Source organism: Manacus vitellinus, unplaced genomic scaffold (genome assembly GCF_001715985.3).
Source record: "Manacus vitellinus isolate BGI_N305 unplaced genomic scaffold, ASM171598v3 scaffold_76_pilon, whole genome shotgun sequence".
Lineage (NCBI taxonomy): Eukaryota > Metazoa > Chordata > Aves > Passeriformes > Pipridae > Manacus > Manacus vitellinus.
The window spans coordinates 149,886-169,986 of NW_021940796.1; the positions used below are offsets into that span (position 1 = coordinate 149,886).

Genomic DNA, 20,101 nt, shown 5'->3' on the forward strand with positions numbered 1-20,101 from the left:
GCTGGAAGGGGCTGTAAGTGAGCTCCAGTCACAAAGCAGTTGTCCTTGCATTGCCCATTGTAGGTAATGTATTTATTCAGGGCATTGGAACAGGACACCATGCATGCTTGACACTGAAAAAAGCCTGTTTGTGCCTGTTATGCTGGAGAGTTTGTACAAGATTAATTCTGAAAAACTAATTGTGTTTCTTAGATTCTTATAATCCTTTACTCTGAAATGAATGAGACAGTTTGCAGGGTATGCCACCTGATTTGGTCCAACCCAAACATCTTCAGAGATGCAAACTTCAGTTATCACTTAGCTGAGGAAAGAGAAGGAACCATTGATATTCAGGTCTGAAGACACTTACAGTGGTGTCCAAATCTCTGCTTTGCAGTGATTCACTACAGCGTGTACCCTCCTGGATCTTACTGGAGCAACACCAAGCTACAGTGGAAGCTAATGCAGAAACAAGTGGTCCATGGTGTTACACAGGAAACAACCCATGCCAGAGAGGAGACAGTTCTAGGAAGTTTTTATTTGCCAGGCTCTAATTCTGCAACCCATCCATTTAAATTAAATACAAATCAATCACAGGATGTCAAAAAGTGTCTCAAAAAGAAACCTTTGCTATTAACAGTATACAGAGAGGTGACACATCAAATATATCCCAGTTACAATAAACCCAACACTCTATTACCACACATGTATGCTTCCCCTGGCCCAGCACTCCTGACACTAAATCACCCTGTGTGACTGTTGATGAAAATAGCATTTGCTTCCTACTTGCCCAGCAACAGAGGGAAGCTGGGGTGAGGGCAACTTTCAGAACGTTCCTTTCTGCAAACAGGACAGGGAAGTGTCCGTCCTACAACTTTTAGCTGGAACTGGTTTTAGAGGAGTTTGGGTCTGCATGAACTGAAATAGCCAAGCTTAGTGTCACCCACCTATGCAAGCTCCTCTGTATCTTACTTGCAATAGAGCAGAGTAAGCACCATGGAGTACCTGGCAGCAGTTATATGTTCTCACACTGTGAAGTCAATCAGAAGGCAGAAAAAGTCCCTTTCTCAATCATGTTTAGATACCTGCAAATTAGCATTGAGTGGTGACTGCTAAAGCACAGAAGGTGCTCAACTGTTCCTGGTTTCACTTTCTTCAAGCAAATACTGTGATAAGTTTCAGGTGGTGACAAACATCAGTGACCAAGCCACTTCTTGGCCCTAGAACTATCCTCTTCCTTAGATACACTCTGCAAGTGGAACTGTGTTTATCCACATGCTCCACCATTCCCTGGAAGAGGTATGAGACTGCACCACATGCAGCCAGACAGGGAGCTACTGGAGGCACCCAGGAACAACAGTCAGTGGAGAATTTATGGTGCTTAGCACCTTGAAAGAGCACAGAAGATAAAGGCACAAAAATCAATTGCTGAAGCAGTTTTCTGCTTAGAAAAGCACCTGGACATTTTGTGGATAAATACTTTCGTCAATTTTAGATAAAAATGTGAATATTTTTCCAGTTCCATAAAGAACATTCACATTCATAAGAAAACTATTTAAATATCCTACACACACTACTATGCTACATGCCAGATCTTCCGGACAGAATTCTATAATTCTACAGTTTGTACCTTGCACCCCTTATCATGAGGTGGGAAACCACCGTGGGTGCAGAATTTGACCCTTATGTCCTCACACCACCTTGGTGAGGTAGATAGGTTCCATGACATCTTCTTCAGGAGGGGAAATAGGCAAAAAGAGGTGAACTGACTTGCATGGGGCTGCACAGAAAGTCTGGGAGCAGAACTCAGGTCACAGCCACAGATCTCTCCGCTATAAGACACTGCCTTACCTCCCACCCACCTCCATCTCCAGGGCTGAACGAAAAGCATCCACGTACCACTGACAAAATACACCCAGCACAATAACAATCATTCTGTAGGTTACTTCAGTTCCATAAATGGCATAAAGAGGTGCTACAAAACACTTTCCTCCCAAGATATGAATTCCAAAGTACACAAAACAACTCCCATCGCTGTCAGCCAGCACAAGCCTTAACATCTGGTCCCTACATTTTTACCAGGTCATCAATTAGAGCCTTTCTCATGTCTTGACTCCACTCCAAAATTCCAGAGTTAATTAATAAGGCACATCAGGGGCTAATCCAGGAACTTTGGCAATAGGTATGAAGTCCTGTAGGCCACTGGTCATCTCCAGGCTGGCACTCAGAAAACTCTAGTTGGCATGTGAAAGCACATTTGTGGCTGAGAGAGAGGTAAAGGCTTCTGGCCCTGACAGTACCACAGTGCAAGAAACAGAGAGCCAGCTTTAATGCATCCTTGCCCAAGACATCAGCTGAATCATGACCAGCACAGAATTATGTTATCTCAGCCCTCAATAAAGGTGTCTAAATGCAGTGAGATTTGGGAGTGAAAACAAGGCAAGAGAAAGCATGTTGGATGTTGACTTGGAAGGATCTCACCACATGGCTGAGGCCTAACTCAAACATAACACAGCATAATGCAACATTCCCCTTCTTCCCTAAACAAGTGATCACAGTGATTTCTCTGTACGGTTGCTGACTTGTGAATATAAGAAATAGTCAAGGAATATTCAGCCCCTGCCTGAGTGTAGTGTTCAATGCTAATGATTTACAAGTACATGCCAGTGATATAATAGTTCAAACCATTTGATACAACAGCCTCCCCTCTCTTTATAGAAAGTTCAATAAATTCTAATTCTTGACCTTGATTGGAGGTACAATGGATCACATGATCATACTTATGATCTAGACACATGTTCCTTAGGGTTGTGTAGCTGAACAACACTTTTGGCTCCAGCACGACTGGAGTAAGTTTGAGTTGGGTCAAGCCTGAACTGAGGTGTAACTGCTGGAAGGCAGCAAACACCTGACACTGGATCTGAAGTGGTGATGAGACTCTATACAGGACTTCGGGCAATAGGGAGTAGTATTAAGGGTGCTTTCCTTGTTTAACGCACGAATTCTTCACTATTCACTGGTTCATTGTGCTGTTTGCCCAGGCTGGGAATGTGTCCAGCTCAAACATAGGTCTTCCCCATGTGTTGATGGCCAGTGTGACACAGAAGACTCCAATGATGTTCATCACTATTCCAGATCTAACCTGTGAGGACAAAAGTCCAAACCAACAACAATAATCAAATATCAGCACAGCAAGTCCAAACCAGCAACACCTAAACACCAGCACAGTAAACTGCAGCAAGGTCTGTTTGTACATACACAAAAAGATGGTCAAATAAATCACAGAAGTAGCCATTTTACCCACTGCCTTATGCTCTTGCTTAGGTGGATATACCAGGGAACACACTGTGCAAAGCCTTTGAACACTGCTATCTATATAACAGTCTAGGAGCTTTAAGGTATGTACAACAAGCTGTTCTTATTAGTTAGAGAACAGCTTCTGCTGTCTTCAAGTCTCCAGTTAGAAAACCAATAATGTTTGGGTGTTCCACCCAGAACCTGCCCTGTGTGGTCTGGCAGGCAATCAGAGGACCAGAGCTGAGGGTTCCTGATTGCTGCCTTCTGCTTTGAGCTCCAGTGGAGACAAAGCCTCAGACACTCTGTCCAAAGCCCCAGAACACTACAGAGCACCGCCTGCACTTTAACCCTTCAGGTTTCAGAGACTTATGACTTGTCAGTTTTTCATTTTATTTGGGCTGCACTGTATGTCTGCCAAAGCCTGTGAGAAGAGTACTGTTACTTCAGAGATGCAAATCTTTATCACAATATTAGCACTGCAGAAGAGAAGGGCATAGGGTGGTAGTTACAGCCCATAAGAGCTTTCAGTACTTTGGAAACACTTGGCAAAGAAAATGAAACTCTCACCAGATTTTAGGATAAAGGCAGTGGAGAGTGTCAGATAAAAGACCAGGCAATTATCATCTTACCATATCCAAAACACGGATCTGGCCATAGGAAAACACTATTGCATTTGGTGGTGTTGCAACAGGTAGCATGAAGGCAAAGGAAGCACTGAGAGTACCAGGCAGCATAACATACAAAGGGTGGATCTTGACAGATGTAGCCTGCAAAGAAATTGAGAGAATATCACACTGGAAGTCTTTCAAAAGAAAAGCGTAAAGGATCAGTCGATCCCAGACCATCGAGACACACAGGTTCATTTTGTTTCCTGGCATTACATCACCAGAGTAATTTACAAACATTTTATTCTGAAATCCACATGTGCTTAAAGATAACTTTGCTGTTGTTTCCTGTCCCATAATACTGAAAAACAAGGTTTGATACTTTCTTGTTGTTTGTTTTGCTCTATGGTATAATTTGGAGTTCTGGTCAAATATATCCAACAATCTTTTCTTTGACCTCGAACAACCCTTTTGCCAGGGAACAGAGGGATTGGATTATAATTACTAGGCACATGGAGTTACACTCTTAGACTTTACATAAACTCTGTGGGACTCAGAATTTAAGTGCCAATTCAAGTCACTAATAGTTCAGTACCTTGACTGGGGTTATTTTATTGTGATGAAATGGTCTAGAATAAAGTGCTTGTACTTTCCAAATTAAAGAACAAAGTAATCTATTTTTTCCTTTATGCTATAGTTTGAATTCTACTCAGAAAAGGCAGCGAAACTTACCAAGTTTTCCTGTGTAAGTTTTAAAATTGTTCTGTCTTCCTATGGGAAATGACACATTTCTCATAATCAGGCCTGCCACTTTGTGTATTTTAGCACAAAAACGTGAAGATGAATCATTCAAAGGCATGATCAGAAAGTGCTGGATTTTGTTTTGGTTTGGGTTTTGTGTGTGTGTGTTCTGCAGTTCTAAGTTGATGGGTCAAATGCAAAATGACCAGAAGTAACTGCTGTTTGCTGATCTGTATTGAAAAAGTGACTCTCACTTCATGATCTGGCTTCCTTTCCAGTGAGAAAACACCGAAGAAACATCCAAGACAATAAATATAACATTGCTTTGCCACCCAGACTGTCAGGTTAACTCTGATCTCCCATCTGACAGGGTAACAGGATGGAAGTAATCTTACCATGGATGAAAAGACAGGCAGGAAGAGAGTGGCCGTGGCGACGTTGCTGGTGCACTCGGTGAAGACAGCGATAATCAGCGAGAGCACTGTTGCAATGGCCCATGGGGGGATAGATCCCAGAGGAGTCATTTGACGACCCAGCCACGCTGAGAGACCAGAGTTCTGACAAGAAAAAAAAGGGGATTTCAGTGAGGCTGAGAACCCCTGACTCACAAACAGGGAAGTCATGTTATGTGCGACACTCCTATAAAATAATGCAAAATGAGTCCTGAATTACATAATACAGGAAAGTACAATGATCTGTCATGAACACTAGAAGAAATTCTTTGTCAGCTAGACATAATACCAAATCCCATTATTCTGATTCTTCTGGAAGCCAAGAAGCTTGCTCACATTTTGGTTATAAAATTATGGGTTTTTTGCTAAACAGAAACAATTATTTCTGAGACTATTGCAAATACTTAATATATGACCCAGAAGCTTCCTAGCATGTTTTTCTATAGCTTCTGAAGATAATGATTCTGTACAAATGCTCTATTGTAGGAACACAGGGAGTAGTTGACTCAAACAGCTTATAAAACCTCTGACTTGATGGCTTCTAATGCTGCTGAGATTTAGTAATTTATGTGTGATGTATGTAGATGAATGTAAGGCTCTAGAGCTTTCATGTGCCCCGTGGTTTAAACCTAATTAGCCACAAAACTTAGACGTGAACATTAATTTCCCCAAAGCATGGCACTGCTGATAGCTAAGGCTTGCTTTGATTTAGATGCATTTTAGCAGTGATGAAGGGAACAATACGGTTCACCTCAAGATTCTTTCCTGTTTGGGAATTCAGATGCCTTTTCTGTGAATTTATGAATACAGGATCAAAGCATGAGCTTATGGAATGAAGCCTGGCAATAGCCACTGACAAGAAGTTCAAGAAACCCCACTGTACAGAGTTTTGGGAGATACCTACCACAATGATTTTCTTTCTGACCACTTCAGTAGTAGTTTCGGTTTAAGTCTGAAGATATATAACTTTTGAACAAACCTCAAATGGGTCTGAAAATCTTACAAGTGTTATCTATACTTCTGTTTTTCTAGCCAGGGCTGGGATTGGGATGATTACAGAAATAAGAAAAGATGCTTTTCTGGACATCCAGCCAATGAAGATCCCAAACTACTCGGCAGCCTCCAAGAGGTAAAATAAAGAAACTTGATCAGAGCAGAAAAATTCACGAAAAAGAGTCACAAACATTCACCTCTCCTCACAGTTTTTGGTAATTAAGATCTGCCTTCAGATCTGAACATCTCTACTGGGTTTGGCTTTGGGTGCATGCCCAGTAATACAGGACTAGATAACAAACCAGGGAAGTTCGCCTTTGAGTCAGAGAAAAACAGAAGTCAGGACATACTGCACTTGCATCAGCCAAAGCAAAACCTCCTCCCAGCAGCAGCACAATGCTCCAGGGCATCTTCCTCTGAACCACATTCCAGTCTAGCAGCGGGGCTGATAAAAATGGCTTTTTTATATCTGAAGTGAGAAATGAAAAGTAGAACATTTTTTAGGAGTGTGAAGACACTTTGTCTCCTGTTCTATAAGATACCAGTGGGCAGATGCACATTACTGAGAAACCTGCACAGGGTGAGGGTAACACACACGAGCAGGGGCCCTCACTTGCCAACAAGTGAGGGAGGTGAGCTGCTCTAAGAACTGCATGCAAACCCAGTGCAGGTTTCTGCCTCCTTAACCGAACTGGCCAGTTGTTTCACAATGTTGCAATCCCTCTTTTAAATACCTTCTTCAGTCTGTTCAGGGTCAGACATGCTTGAATTCCATGCTATGAATTTGGGCTTATGAGCAGGAAGGATAAACAGTAGCAGGGCGATAAACACAGCAGGAGCAGAATCAGTGATGTACCTAACAAAGAAAAGAGAATACAGCTTAGAAAATGGACATCTTTCTCTTAGAAGAGGGCTGCCTTCCAGCATCCCAGTCACTGGTCTTTGCCATCCTGTTTGGGGCTGGCACTTGAGCAAAACAGGTCATTAGCCCATATCTGAGGGTCTCTCAGACCTGCCAGAATGTAAACACAGTAATAAAAGAAATGAGCTACAATACACATTAATAACCAGAGTCCCAGATGAAAATGGCTCCTTGAGCAGGGTTCCTTCTCTGTGCTGAAGCCAAGATTCAACAGCTGTATCTCAAGAGACAGACATGTAAAGAAATGGCCTGAATGACAGGTCCAACATGCATTTGATGTCCTTAACATGCCACACAATGCAAAGAAGTCAAAGCACAAAATCAATTTTCCAGTGAGTTCTAAGGTATTGGTTAGAGGTGATATTGCCACCACAGCTGACTGAAGCTCATGCAAAACAAAATACCAAGGTGTATGTCAGTATGACTGAGACCAGCATTACAGAATTTTCTCTTCCTTTAAAAGGTTCAGCTTGCTCCATCTCCCAGTCTCCAGCTTTCACTGCAGTACAAACTGTCAAACCATAGATCAATTAATCTTATTCACAACCAAGAGGGTAAAGGATGGAAAGAAACGTAAAAACTTACTTTTCTCCTTCTGGGAAGAGCCTAGTTGCCCAGCCTTTTACAAAGCCTGGGTGTCTGGAAAACCACAAGAGCACCAGCAATACAAACATGAAGAGGACATTGAATTCAGCGTAAGAGATAGGGCCTAACTTCTTCATTTCTGCCTTCAGCACACTGTATGCAGCTTTTTCTTTGGCAGTTCTCTCTGTCCCACAGCCCCAGCTTTTTTTAAAGCTTTAAGAAAAACGGAGAAGAAGATACTGTAAGTATTAGCATACTAGAGGGATTTAACATGCTTGCCACGCTGAAGCTGTCACTCTTGGGGACAGACACAGACTACAGCAGAGGCCACAAAGAAAGAAATTACAACAGTGTCAAAGTATTTTGTGGGGACATGCCAGTTCTCACAGAAGAATGAGGTCAATGAATGGATGCCAGTCTCTATCCAATTTGGAGTAACCTAGGATGAAAAACTCAGGTTTGAATCAACAGTTGCAAACCAGCTATGCCAACTCTCCCAGGGCTGAAATTCACAGGTGTGAGATGAAAAAACAAAAAGACAATTCTGAAGATTAAGAATGTATAAAGCTTTTGCCTTAGTACACCTCCCATGAACACAAAACGTTTTCCAGACCTCATAATTTGCTGTAAAAGGGAACTGCTCTGTGCTACAAAATTAATAACTTGTCAGTGCGTTTGTTTCACTGATCTGCACTAGCTTCCTGAGGGGTTTAGACACTACCATGTAGGCAAATACTTACTTGAGTCCCATGAAGGAGCACTGTAGCCAAAGCCAAGCTAGCACCAACATCAGAACCATGTTTGGGAATGCAAATCCAAACCAGGAAGCAAAATTCACAACATCATTATTGTTGGGATATAACCTGAAATGAAAAGTGTTTTCTCTATGAATGTCAAAAAACATAATCTACTCTCCCTTTAATGATCCTCAGTTTTCCCTGTGTTGTACTTTGATGCATATAGGAGCTCATGCTGATATTTTAGGTCTCAGTAAGATAAGTGTGACTGAAAGATCTCCTATACATTCTAGGTACCTTCCACTTCCAAAATGCCTGCTTATTTATTCCAAGACAGGATGTTCTTTCTTCCTCCCAATCCATTGTAATAAGAGAGCAAGAAATGTCTTTCCTGAAAATTAATTTCCTGAAATTAATACCTGAACTTCTGTTCCCTTCAATAGAAGACAAAGTGCTAGTTGCCCTGAAAAAATGAAACCAGTGTTTCAAGAACACTAACTTTTGCTCTTCCCTGTGTCTGCTAATAACAATCAGAGGGAGAACATCAATAGCAAACTTCCAGCTGAGTGTTAAAAGCAACAGATAATTCAGTAGCTGAGGCTGAAGTACTTGCAATAGAAGAAAGCAGTGTTGAGGGTCTGATGTGGAGTTCACAAAATTTCCACTGCAGATTAGTTTCCATGTAAATCAGTTCCCAAACTCAGTTTAGCAATGAGAGTACAACATAACTGTACTGTTTCCACAACCACAGCATAGAGGAACAATACTGTAGGAGAGGCTAAGCTACTTTTGGCTCTCTTCGGTGCACTTACGAGTAATCTACATTCTCCTGATGCTCTTCACTGCAGTTCCTCTTCTGATGTTCTGTATTTCAGTTGAAAAAGAGAATGCAGAAGAACCAATATCTCATAATCAACCAGTTGTCTGTCAATTGCCAACAAGTATTTACAATTTTCTCAAAGACCTATAATTCCATCTCATAGCTACCTTTTAAAAGATGTTGAAGCAAATAAATAAGATCCAACACTTCATACACATTTCTCACTCTCAGTTCCTCAACTTAATCCTTAAAGTTTACAACTGAAATTGCTACCTCAGACCAGTCAGTTGGTCACAGAAACAGTATGACAGTATAACTAAAAGAAGCAGCAAGAATGACTTACTGATTCATCTGGCCTTTCAGTACCATGTTCGGTCCTGTTCCAGTGAGTGTTGCAGTTCCTCCGATGCTGGCAGCATAGCACACACAAAGTGTCATTCCCTTGCATATACGCTTCCGCATTTTCTTTTCCTCAGAAGACCTGGGGTCATCAGGGACTTGTCCATTGCTTACGACTAGACACAAAGAACACAACTTGCCTGAGGTAAAGTTAGGGAGGCAGAGAATTCAGAATAGGGTCTGCGGGCTCAGTGCTTCCAGTTTGTATATGTTATTTATTTTAATTAAAGAAACCACAGATATGTCACTAAATACTTCGGATTCATGTTCATGAGCAGCTAAAGAGAGAGGCTGGCAGCCTGGATCTACGTGATCCAAGGATGCTATTGTCCACTTCAGTGCTACGGTTCCTCAGCAGTAATTTCCTGTTTCACAGAGAGGCTTACAACCAGCCAGATATTGTAGTCACTGGAACCATTTCCAATCCCCCAGTAAGAATCCATCTGGCTTTAACAGTTATGAATATGGGCAGGGAAAAAAACCACTGAAAACCAAATTCTTGCTTGGCATTAACTTAATCAATATGTCACATCAGTTTACAGTAACAGTGAAACTGTGCTGCTGTGTCCATTGTTCTGTAATCTTGAAGTCTGACTGGACTAATGGAGCAGGACAAAGAATTTATGGCAATTACAACCAATTCAACAATACCAAAGGGTATTTTTTGCACACACTTATTACCTTCACTACACTTGAGATCTGGTCTTTAATCACATTTAATAATACAGCCCTCTGTAACAGCACAGCAGACCAGTGAAATGAGAGGGACTGAGTTTGTGCACATGGTTCAAATCAAATGAAATCTACTGCAGAACCATGGCATTGGCAGAGGACCTTGAGGAAACAAGCATCAGGGGTAAGATCATACTTTAAAGTGCTCCAAAGAGCAGTTGGTCTACTGTGAGTCAAATTACACCAGCTACTCTTTTCCATGTGGTTTTTAAAGTAGTCCTCTTTCTTCTCCCCACCTCCACATACAGTCTGGTCAATAAAGAGATATTTATTACCCTAGAATCAAAATAGGCTGTGTTTACATATTTTTTTTTTCAAATATTCCTACATGTGGCTTGGAAGCTGAATCCCCACTGATAATCACAATATTTAGAAAGTGGGATTCTGGGGGTTTGGATGGTTATTTCCCACAGGATATGTTTTTCACTTCCCTGATCTGACAGTTAAGTCTAGGGAAATTCTGGGAGAATGACTCCACCTCGAAGGAAAGAACATAACAATCTGTCTGGGATCTAGCACTAGTATAACAAAATGGTAGCCACCGAAATTGAAGCTATTCTGTAAAACCTAAATGTCATGTATTAGGGGTTTTCAGTCAGGTTACCATCCTCTTCCCTTGGAAAAGGTACCAAGCACTCCTTCTAGGCTCAGCAACTGTGAGTGTAGTAAGTTCAGTAGCATCAGCTCATTGGTGAGCAGGCCCTTACCACACACTGCAGCAGGATCTGATGTGCTCTTTTCCTCCAGCTCGATCACTGTATTTGTTTGCCCAATTGCTTGTTCCATCATGGTCACATCATACTCTGTGTTGTCCATTTGATCCAGGACAGCCTGGACAATGGGAACCATCATGGCAGTGGTGGCTGTGTTACTTATCCACATGGACAGGAAGGCAGTGACTATCATAAATCCCAGCATGAGGCTGAAAAGAGAGAAATAGGCAGAAGAGAAAGGAGGAAAGCAGACAGACACTGTTTGGCTTTGTAGTCACTGTAATTTGGAGAGCAGAGCCCAAATGGGGATGTGTGTAGTATCCAATAATAGAGAATAGGACCAGATTCCCTTCAAGGACAGCTCTGCCACCTTCACTGAAGGAATCCCAGTGAATGATTCAGACTGTCATAATTTTGTCCCCGGTAGCAAGCCTCGACAATTTAGTCAGATACTGGTTTTGGCTTAAGGACGAATAAACTGTTCCTGTTGCTAGACTTCACCTCTGGAAACTGTGCAAGTGCAGCTAAAGAGATTCTTGAAGGATCCTTCCTCTGCTGACGGTTAAACACCACCCCTAGGCCTCTGCTAAATTGACAAGAGGCAAAAAAAGAAGCAATTTAATACTCTTACAGTGCAGGTTTCACCCCAAGAATCAGAAGGACCCTCAGTGCAATCCTTTTGTGAAGATTCCACTGTTCAACAGAAATTGCAACAATCAGCCCTCCAACGAAGAGCATGTTTGTGTCATTGAGGTACTGCAAGCACACCTGAAAGACAGAAAAGGTAAGTCAGGGGCCCAAATGTTGCCTCTTGCTTGCTTCACTAGTACATTTTGCCTTCCACCCTCTCAAAGCCACGGACTAGACCAGGCCCCATCCAACACTGGTAGAAGATGCAGCTGCAACCTCAGAGCTCCCTGCAGTTTCCTGAACCCTTAATCCCCTGTGTAAATGCTGAACTGTCTGTGTAGAGGCTCTTTGTGCATCATTGTACAAAAGCACAACAGTTTCCTAAAACACTGTTAGGGTCTCAAGGTGTGGTGTAGGTGCTGGAAACACTGAGCTCCAAAACGGGTTTCTCAGCACGTTTAGCAACCATACCTGCCTTTACCAGCTTCTTGGCCAGTAGTGACCTGGGCTACAGAACTTGGAAACAGCCCAGGATGAGCTGAGGACACAGCATACCTGCTGGCACCACACTGTCTATCCTGTCAGAAGTTTGTCCCGTGCATTTTGAGATCTCCCAGAGGATCTATCTGTCCACACTGCTCTCTCATGGGACGGGATACGAACACATAAACTGCTGGCACTAGTGGGATGCCCTCCAGCAGGATCCATGCCCAAAATAGACCCTCCCCTCTACCAACTCAAGCACCCCACTCTTAACATTTTGGGCAAATGTGTATTTAGTTCAGCATCTTCCTATACAAGAACCCTGAACACTAATACAGACTTGTTGGCTAAATATTGATGAGAGATCAGAGCACTGGATTTCCCTGTATCAGAGCTGTATTTAGTGAGTTCCTTACTGATTTAGAGCTCTGAACTCCAAGCAGAGGGAAAAATACCACTGGCATGAGGGAAGTGACAGCCAGGGGGATCACTTCAGTGCACCAATACACAGCCATGATGATGATGATATATGCACATTTGGCCTCCTGAAACATAACAGAAGACACATTTAAGCATAGAAAACCATTTTTAAAGATAAGAAACATACTGGTAGCTCTTAAAAAGGGCTCACACACTACATTGTCTGCAGCTTAACAAGTTATGCTGAATGAGGATTTAAACTTGTGCTTTTAAACCGCATTCTGAAGTCACTTGTATAAAAAGATCTTTTTGACAAAGAAGACATAGTGTTTGTTTTAATCCATCCACACAAAATAAATGGTGTGAGAAAAACAAACCTTCCACAACTAGGTAAGTGCATAGTTTGCCATGTGCAATTACCTCCTGGCAGTTGAGGTCAGCAGATTTCACTTCTAGGAGCCAAGAACAGCAATAGTGAGTTAAATATTTTTAAATGGTTGGCCAAATTTCCCATTGTGGATGATTACCTTGCCTGAAATTCACAAGTCTTTGAGGTGTGTCCATGTTCTTATTTTTTTTAAGTAACTCAAAATAAAAGTTTGGGGTTTTTTTGGTAACTAAGTACATTACAGGTATTTAATTACTTTCCTAAATCATACTGTGCTTACCTGCTAAGGGGATTCCCTAGATTAGAATTGTTGCAACCTGTCTTTTTGGACTGTTGATCAGGCATTTCTGTAGCGCAGCCTTCCTTGGTTTGTACTCTCAAAATTGTTGGGAGAAGCAAGCATTCATTAGCTAACAGTGAACTGTTTGAAAGGTGAAGTCAGTGTTCTGTAGTCCAGTATTTGCTCATATTTACAGCATGTGTTTATAGGGTTTTATTCTAATACAACAAATGAGACTTTATTGCTAAAATAAATGGTGTGACAGTGACATTTAAAAACTACTGTCAGGTGATATTTATAAATAGGTCTGCGTTTTCCTTCATTTTGTTGAGAAGTTTAAGAACCAGAAAACAGCCTTCGTAAGAAATTTGATTTTTTTCTGTCAGGTTTCCAGGAGATTACTTACAGCACAAAAAAAGAAAAAGTTTTGAAAAAAAAATTATTCAGAAACTAAAAGATATCAGATAGATCCCAAGGAAGTCTCTTCCCTTTATATATACAAGGTGAGCTCATGATACAATTCATGCTGTACCACAATAACTCAGGGCTAGAACTGACTGTGGGTAATCTGTTGCCAAAATGAAAGACAGATAAACAACTGTAAGTGAATAAAATTCACAACAGAGAAGGAACATTGGTCTTAGAGAGTAGAGAGTAAATAATTTATGTGAAGTTCAAAAATACAACCATGCTTATAAATTAACTCCAACAACCACGGCCAATTCAAACAACCAAACGTTTGGAATTAAATATATGTTTGTATTTATGCCTATGTCTGCCTATGATTTATCAGAATAGTCACAGAATGTTTCTTTGGTGTTTTGTGTCAACTGTACAGTGACCTGCCTTCTCGCTGAGAGATCAAAAGGCAGTCAGTGACAGAATGTTACTCCCCTGTTATGAAATACTGTCATTTCTCAGATTAGACTGGTAACACAATATGCCTACGAATACTTGAAGGCAGGGCTGATATTACTTAGACAGGTAACCAAAGGGATGGCAATTTGGTTTATGAACACACATGAAATTTTCCTGTACTTTAAAACAGAGAGCAATACAAGTCGCTCAGAAAGGCTATTTTGAGCATTAGAATAGCCTACAAAGCTCTAGTAGGCTAAAATACTGCAGAGCTTTCACATTTGGTCAAGAAGGCTACAGGATACTAAAGTTCAAACTCTTCACTGGGTTATTTCAATGTTATGCTGGTATAACTCCACTGAACGCAAAGGAGTTGTGCTATTGCCATCCCTGGTGTAAGAAGGATGTGAATTGGAGAATACGGCATTTGAAACCCTCATCAGTGCATACACACAACTGCACCAGGATGCAGAATGCCACCAAGCAAAACGGGCAGAGTACCAACGCCTCAGCAGAGCTGGGGAACGCACTCCTGTCCTTCATCCCACTGCCACTGCTTCGAGAGAATACAAGACACAGTTCCAAACGCGCCGGCCACTTACGCATGGATTTGTCTTGGCCCAAAATGAATTGCATCTAATTGCACTAATGGGTTGGGTCCGTGGGAGCCCCTGGGAGCAGCGCCAGGCGCCGAGGGCAGAGTGGGATCTCCTGGGGGGCAGCAGGGCAGGGACCCCTCAGGCACTTACCCGCGTGGACACAGCGAGCGGCAGCGGCAGCAGCAGCAGCGGCGTGAGGAGGAGGATGGCGAAGGAGCGGTACCGCAGCAGGGGCCGCAGGCACGTCGGGGCCATGTTCTGTGGGGTGACACGGTCAGGACGGCAGCGGGAGCAGCGCCCGCCGCCGCCGCCTTAAGTACGGGCGGAGGGCCGGGAGGGACACGGCGGGGGGCCACACGCCCGCCCGCCCCGCGGGGGCGGCCCGGGCAACGCCGCGGGCACGGCCTGGCAGCGAACGAGCCGCCCCGAGCGCCCCGGCCCCGCTCCGAGCCGCCCTCCCTGCCCGGGGCCCCGGGTCACGGCGCGGGATCGGTCCCGGACCCCCTCCCTTACGGCCACCTCCGTGCGGGGCTTCTGCAGCCCCTCCATGCCAAGGAAAGCTGCTCAATGGCTGTGTATCAGCTACCACACCAGTCGGGAGAATGTTTTAAGAACGATCTCCCTGCTCACAGCGCCCACAGAAAGGTGTCAGCAGGCACGGATTCACACATCGTGTGCAGGGACCGAAGTGCTGACACTGGACGTTCGGGAGGTGCTGGTGGCGCTATGGGAGGATCGTCCCTCGATCGTTCACACAGTGGTGAGGAAGGACTGAGTTAAAACCGCATTGGAGGTCTCCCCAAAACAAAGGTCTGTGCAGGCATGCATGGCTGTGTTTCGTTATTATTTTGTGAGGCACTGTGCGTCTGGATGTGGGTTAAAAATAACCCAGAAAGGTTAACTTGAAAGGTTGTTTTTAATGTTGTTGAATTCAGTGACTTCATCTACAGTGCAGCCTCGGAAACCGAAGGGATGGCCCTACTGACAGGTTGGCCAGTGCTATCGTGAAGGCAGAAAGGAACAACTGGAGGGACTGGAAACTAGACTAAGGACAAACAAAGTGTTGATATTTTAGGCTCTGCTTCTGGGATGTCAACAGCCACCTGAAACTGAAGTTAGCATAAATCATATCTCAACAATTTGATCCACAGTCTCTTCATACAGTCTTACCAAGCAGTTATCACTGAAATAAAGAATTTCAGATTCCACAGCAAGTAATGAGGGAGCTCTGACTACAGCTTGCACTATTTGTCCTCTGCTGACCAGAGGAGCTTGAGTGACAGAAGTTCAAAACAAGACACTCCAATGTTACTGTTCATTTATAAAAGCAGTGAATGCCCACTAAGGAAAACAGTAGCCAACCGGATCTGGACAGATTCCAAATCTTCAAACCTTTTGCAGCAGTCCCTTTGGGTAACTTACCAACACAGAGGAAACTTCACACCAGTGCAAAGTCTAGCAGAAAGTGGGGAATCAGCCAAAACTTGCATTCCTGTGGCCAATCTCCAATGAAAAAATGGTTCCTAGTCAAAAAAGAAAAAGGACTACAAACACTTAAATAAGAAAATGCAAAATAGTTAGCTCTAAAGGAGTTGTACTAGGGTTCACTCTGATAGACCAGTGCAAACATGATTTGTTGTCTTCTCGTTTCAATACGATGCAGTGCAAAAAAAAAAAGAAAATAAAGGCAACAAATGTGTTGATACCTTTAGATAGAATAATCCTGTGAAAAGAGACTTGCTTGCTGTACCTGGGGATGAGACCAAGGACTCCTGTGGGCAGTTCAATTAGCTAATTCATGCCTCAGTCCTTTTTTGTCAAATACAGAAAAGGGAATCAATATCTTATTGTGCAGAATTATTGCAAACTTGCCTTCAGTGTGCCAGGCAAAGTACTTCCAATAATACGGAACAAATCAGAAAAAGACTTACAGAAAAGAACCAGCATCTGAATAATAGGGAATCACACCGAAAGGTAATGGGTACCCCCTGCTGATGCTCACGGAGCACCACACCAGCAAAGGGTGTACTTTTGGGATGAAGGGAGAGGCATTGGTCCCTGGGTTTCTTATGATCAGCTGACTTAGGACAGGGATAAGAAGATGGTGCAGGCCTCTCAAGAGATTATAGACCAAAAAGGAAGGAGCAAAGAAGGAAAACAGGGAGGTGTCAATCAAGACCAGTAAGTACTTGGCCCTTAGAGATAAATACCCACTTCCCGATGCTTCTGGCAGAGGTGCGTGGTTAATACCAGTTGAAAGAGAGAGAGATATAGGAAAAACACTGAGTTCAGATTTGAAAGATAGCATGCCTAGATTTTCTTTATTTGAGCATTTTTTCTCTGAGATCCAGGTCCTAAACTAAGCAATTGTAATCTTTTCATGAATAAAGACCAGCACTGATGAGCTGCCTTTAGAAACTCTAAATTTAAGGCATTTGATTAAAGCAGAACTGGGGAGAAATCCCAAGTGGGTACATGGAAATGAGCAACTTTTACTTCTTTATTTCTTTGGTAAAGTAGGCTCCTTTTCTAGAGGTTTGCTTCAAGAGGAGAGCAGGTTGGTTTGTTGAAGTGCATGTGGAATATTTCTTCATGAACAACAACAGTGCTGACGGATGAGAAGTCAAATTAGTGCCAACTACAATTCCTGTGGAAGTCTGCTAGGAATTCAGCTAAAACCAATCACAACAGCTGGCTGAGGCAGAGCAGCAAAGACAAGGTCCTGCACTGAACTGAACCTGTAAACCTGAAAGGTAAATTCTGACCTTGATACCACCTTGTTCAAGCCATCCTGCCACTGCACACTTCATATTTAAGATACATCCACCAATATTTTATAAACCACTGGAGGTTTACATGTGTCAATTCATGTTCTACTGTAAGAACCAGGAGAGTGAGAAGTTGACTGAATCCAGATGTTAGAACCACATAATCATGTATTACGGCAAACTGCAACAACACAGGCAGGAAAAAGAATACTGAGTGAGGACAAGAGAGAAGACATCTACATTCAGATAAAGAGGTGGGAAAGTTGTGCAATGTATAATCAAGATGGGTAAAAGAGGGCTTTACAGTATAGGCTGAGACTGGGCATGGCTCTAAGAGATCAGCCTGCACCAGCAGAGAGAAGCATGGAGAAGTATGTTCCATTTGGCAAGTATCCCAGCTGTTCCCCATTTCCCTCAAAATATGCTTACAACTGAGCTGCATTTGGCACTGGCTGGACATGAGTGTGCTACAGGAATGGCAGCTCTTTCACGTAATTTGACGATGAGCTTCCTCTTTACTGTGCCAAGAAGAAGATGGACAAAGCTTTGGCTGTTTGCTTTACAGACAGGTCTGACAGCCAGGCAGAAGGGAGCTGCAGAGAGCCTATGTGCTCGCAAAACACCCAGGAGGAGTTTTAGGTGGTCCAAAGAGCATTCAAATAAAAACCTCCCACAGCCTGAAATTCAGCTCATGCTAATTGAGCACTAACTTCAGGCTTTCAAGAGAAAGGGGTCCTTTCCTCCAGTCAGTACTGCTCTGAATATAGCAGACAGCACTGGCTTTGACAGTGGGTAAAATTAGCTTTTGATTGCAGACACCATTTAGAAGCAGAATATTGTAGCAGCCTTTGGGCCAAATTTTGATACCCTTGTGTTGAACAATGTGCTCTCTTGTTCTTCTTGGTAGTAAATTTCAAATCAGTTTACAAAGGAACTCAGATCTTTGTGTTACAAAGAGGTTTAGGCGTGGGTGATAACATGAGTTGGAACCAGGAGCTGAATCAGGTCTCTTGTACCTGAAATCCCTTTTCCTGGTTGCTAGACACCACTGCTCCAATTTGCTGTTTTGCTGCCCTAATAAACACAGGTATTTTGAAGCATGCCAAGAACCAAGGGTTAGAGTAACAGAGCCAAGCCCATCTTGTGGCTCACTGACACCAACTTGCCCTGGCCTTCTTGCCATTTCTCAACTGGGGGCTTTGGGGCTTATTCGATTTAACTTGATAAAGAAAGCAGAACATTTTTCTGCTGTTAGCGAGGTGAGTAGGTTCAGTGAAGTGTTCAGTGAGCACCAGAGCCAGCTCGAGAGAATGGGCCACTTATGGCTGGGCACAGGAACAGCTGGGACAGGAACAGCCGCACCTTTCAAGACAGCACATGCCTAGATAAACTTGACAGCATTGTCAAACCATATACAGAGTCTTGCAATCTTCCCTTTTGTACTTCAGATACCAGAGTCAATGATATGAACCACTGTTGAGTTCTACTTGGAAATGGGACACTGCTGAAGACCAGTTAAAAAAGGGTGACCTGCATTTTTTGGGTTATTAGAAAGGGACTAGAAATCAATTCCACTTGGAAGGTAGGAATTCCAGGGTCATCAGTCCAGGTGGAAAAATTGGAAAATAAAGATTTTATTATAGTTTAGTTCATTCCTGAGAAGCTGCTTTTCTGATATATCGCACTCACTACAAGCCAATTTTCCCAGTTACTCCGGTTATTACTGCCAAGGAGGCTTTACAGGCAGCAGCTGGTTCATTTAATTACAGATAGACATATTTTCTGCCTCTAATTCAAATGCTGCCCAAGCACACAAGTACAGTTTGCTTGTTCTAAAGCAGTCCATTTGACCTAGATAACTGCTACTCCTTCTCACAATAAAAATTCTCCTCACATTCTTTTTAAAGTTCTTTCATGTTGCAAGCTCATGTACCCAGAGGTACAGAAGTTTTAACAAAATTAAATTAAACAAGGACTGTAAGACATATCATACTTGATGCTGAGAAACAAAAATTAAAACAACTGACCCTGAGACATTCTGGGACTTAAAAGAAAAAGAACTGTTTCTCCTTAGGCTTTTGAAAATCATTTAAAAAATAACCAGCTCAAAACTTACCTCTGTGTGATGTGTGCCTTGAAAAGATGCCTAGAGAAGGTCTTGTACAGTAATATTATGTACTGGAAGGTTTACACAGAATTTAAATGGATAGAGTTATTGCCGGCATTCAGAGAAAACCACTGTTTCGTTGCTCTCCATTTTCCCTCCAATCAGGCTTTCCCAGCTACTGGCAGTCCACTGTGCTGCTCAGGAGTAGCTTTCAACTAAGCTCCCAGTGGAGCATCTGATATTTTTCCAAGAAAAGCTCTTGAGACTCTGAACGAACAGTCCTTTCAGCACAATCCCTGTGCCCAACAACTTTCTACATAAAAGCTCTCATTATGAATTTTGAGTCAGTGGGGTTTTCTCAGTCTGTGTTGCTGCTCAGGCTTTCTTGACCTAGAATTGGTCCTGCATAGTTTGCATGAAGCCCTAAACCACATTCAAGTGCTCTGCAGGCTAATGATGACAAAAGAAAAAAAGATCCAGAAGAAAATCACATTAAAATTTGATTCAAAATTGGCAGCTCTGTAACCTCTCCCTTAGCTGCCATCTCATTAACATATTTTTTCAAAAGCCTTTTCTCTGCTTCATTACATAAT

The 20,101-nt window shown here is 42.7% G+C and overlaps 1 protein-coding gene across 3 annotated transcripts; it reads right to left on the reverse strand.

Annotated features, from left to right (window-relative positions):
- Window positions 1–497: 497 nt before the first annotated feature.
- SLC13A5 (solute carrier family 13 member 5) lies at window positions 498–20,085 on the reverse strand. 3 transcript variants are annotated; one of them, XM_018084789.2, is made up of 14 exons: window positions 19,518–20,073; window positions 16,056–16,156; window positions 14,784–14,891; window positions 12,505–12,633; window positions 11,607–11,743; window positions 10,970–11,184; window positions 9,475–9,646; window positions 8,315–8,437; window positions 7,575–7,787; window positions 6,802–6,923; window positions 6,418–6,536; window positions 5,018–5,179; window positions 3,906–4,043; window positions 498–3,121 (listed from the first exon to the last, which is right to left on the reverse strand). In XM_018084789.2, exons 3-14 carry the CDS (start codon window positions 14,886–14,888, stop codon window positions 2,993–2,995), a joined length of 1,764 nt encoding a protein of 587 aa, XP_017940278.1. In that variant the 5' UTR covers window positions 14,889–14,891; window positions 16,056–16,156; window positions 19,518–20,073; the 3' UTR covers window positions 498–2,992. The 3 variants fall into 3 exon arrangements, with proteins under 3 accessions (XP_017940278.1, XP_017940279.1, XP_017940280.1); XM_018084790.3 differs by lacking the exon at window positions 14,784–14,891 and having other exon boundaries at window positions 19,518–20,069; XM_018084791.1 differs by lacking the exon at window positions 6,418–6,536 and having other exon boundaries at window positions 3,008–3,121; window positions 19,518–20,085.
- Between the last annotated feature and the right edge of the window lie 16 nt (window positions 20,086–20,101).

Coding starts and splice junctions, on each gene's coding strand:
- SLC13A5 (XM_018084789.2), bottom strand. CDS start 14,888: ATGGCCCCGACGTGCCTGCGGCCCCTGCTGCGGTACCGCTCCTTCGCC. Junction 11,185..11,606: donor CTTGGGGTGAAACCTGCACT/GTAAGAGTATTA, acceptor CTCTCTTTTCAG/CCTCATGCTGGGATTTATGA. Junction 3,122..3,905: donor AGATCCGTGTTTTGGATATG/GTAAGATGATAA, acceptor TTGTCCTCACAG/GTTAGATCTGGAATAGTGAT.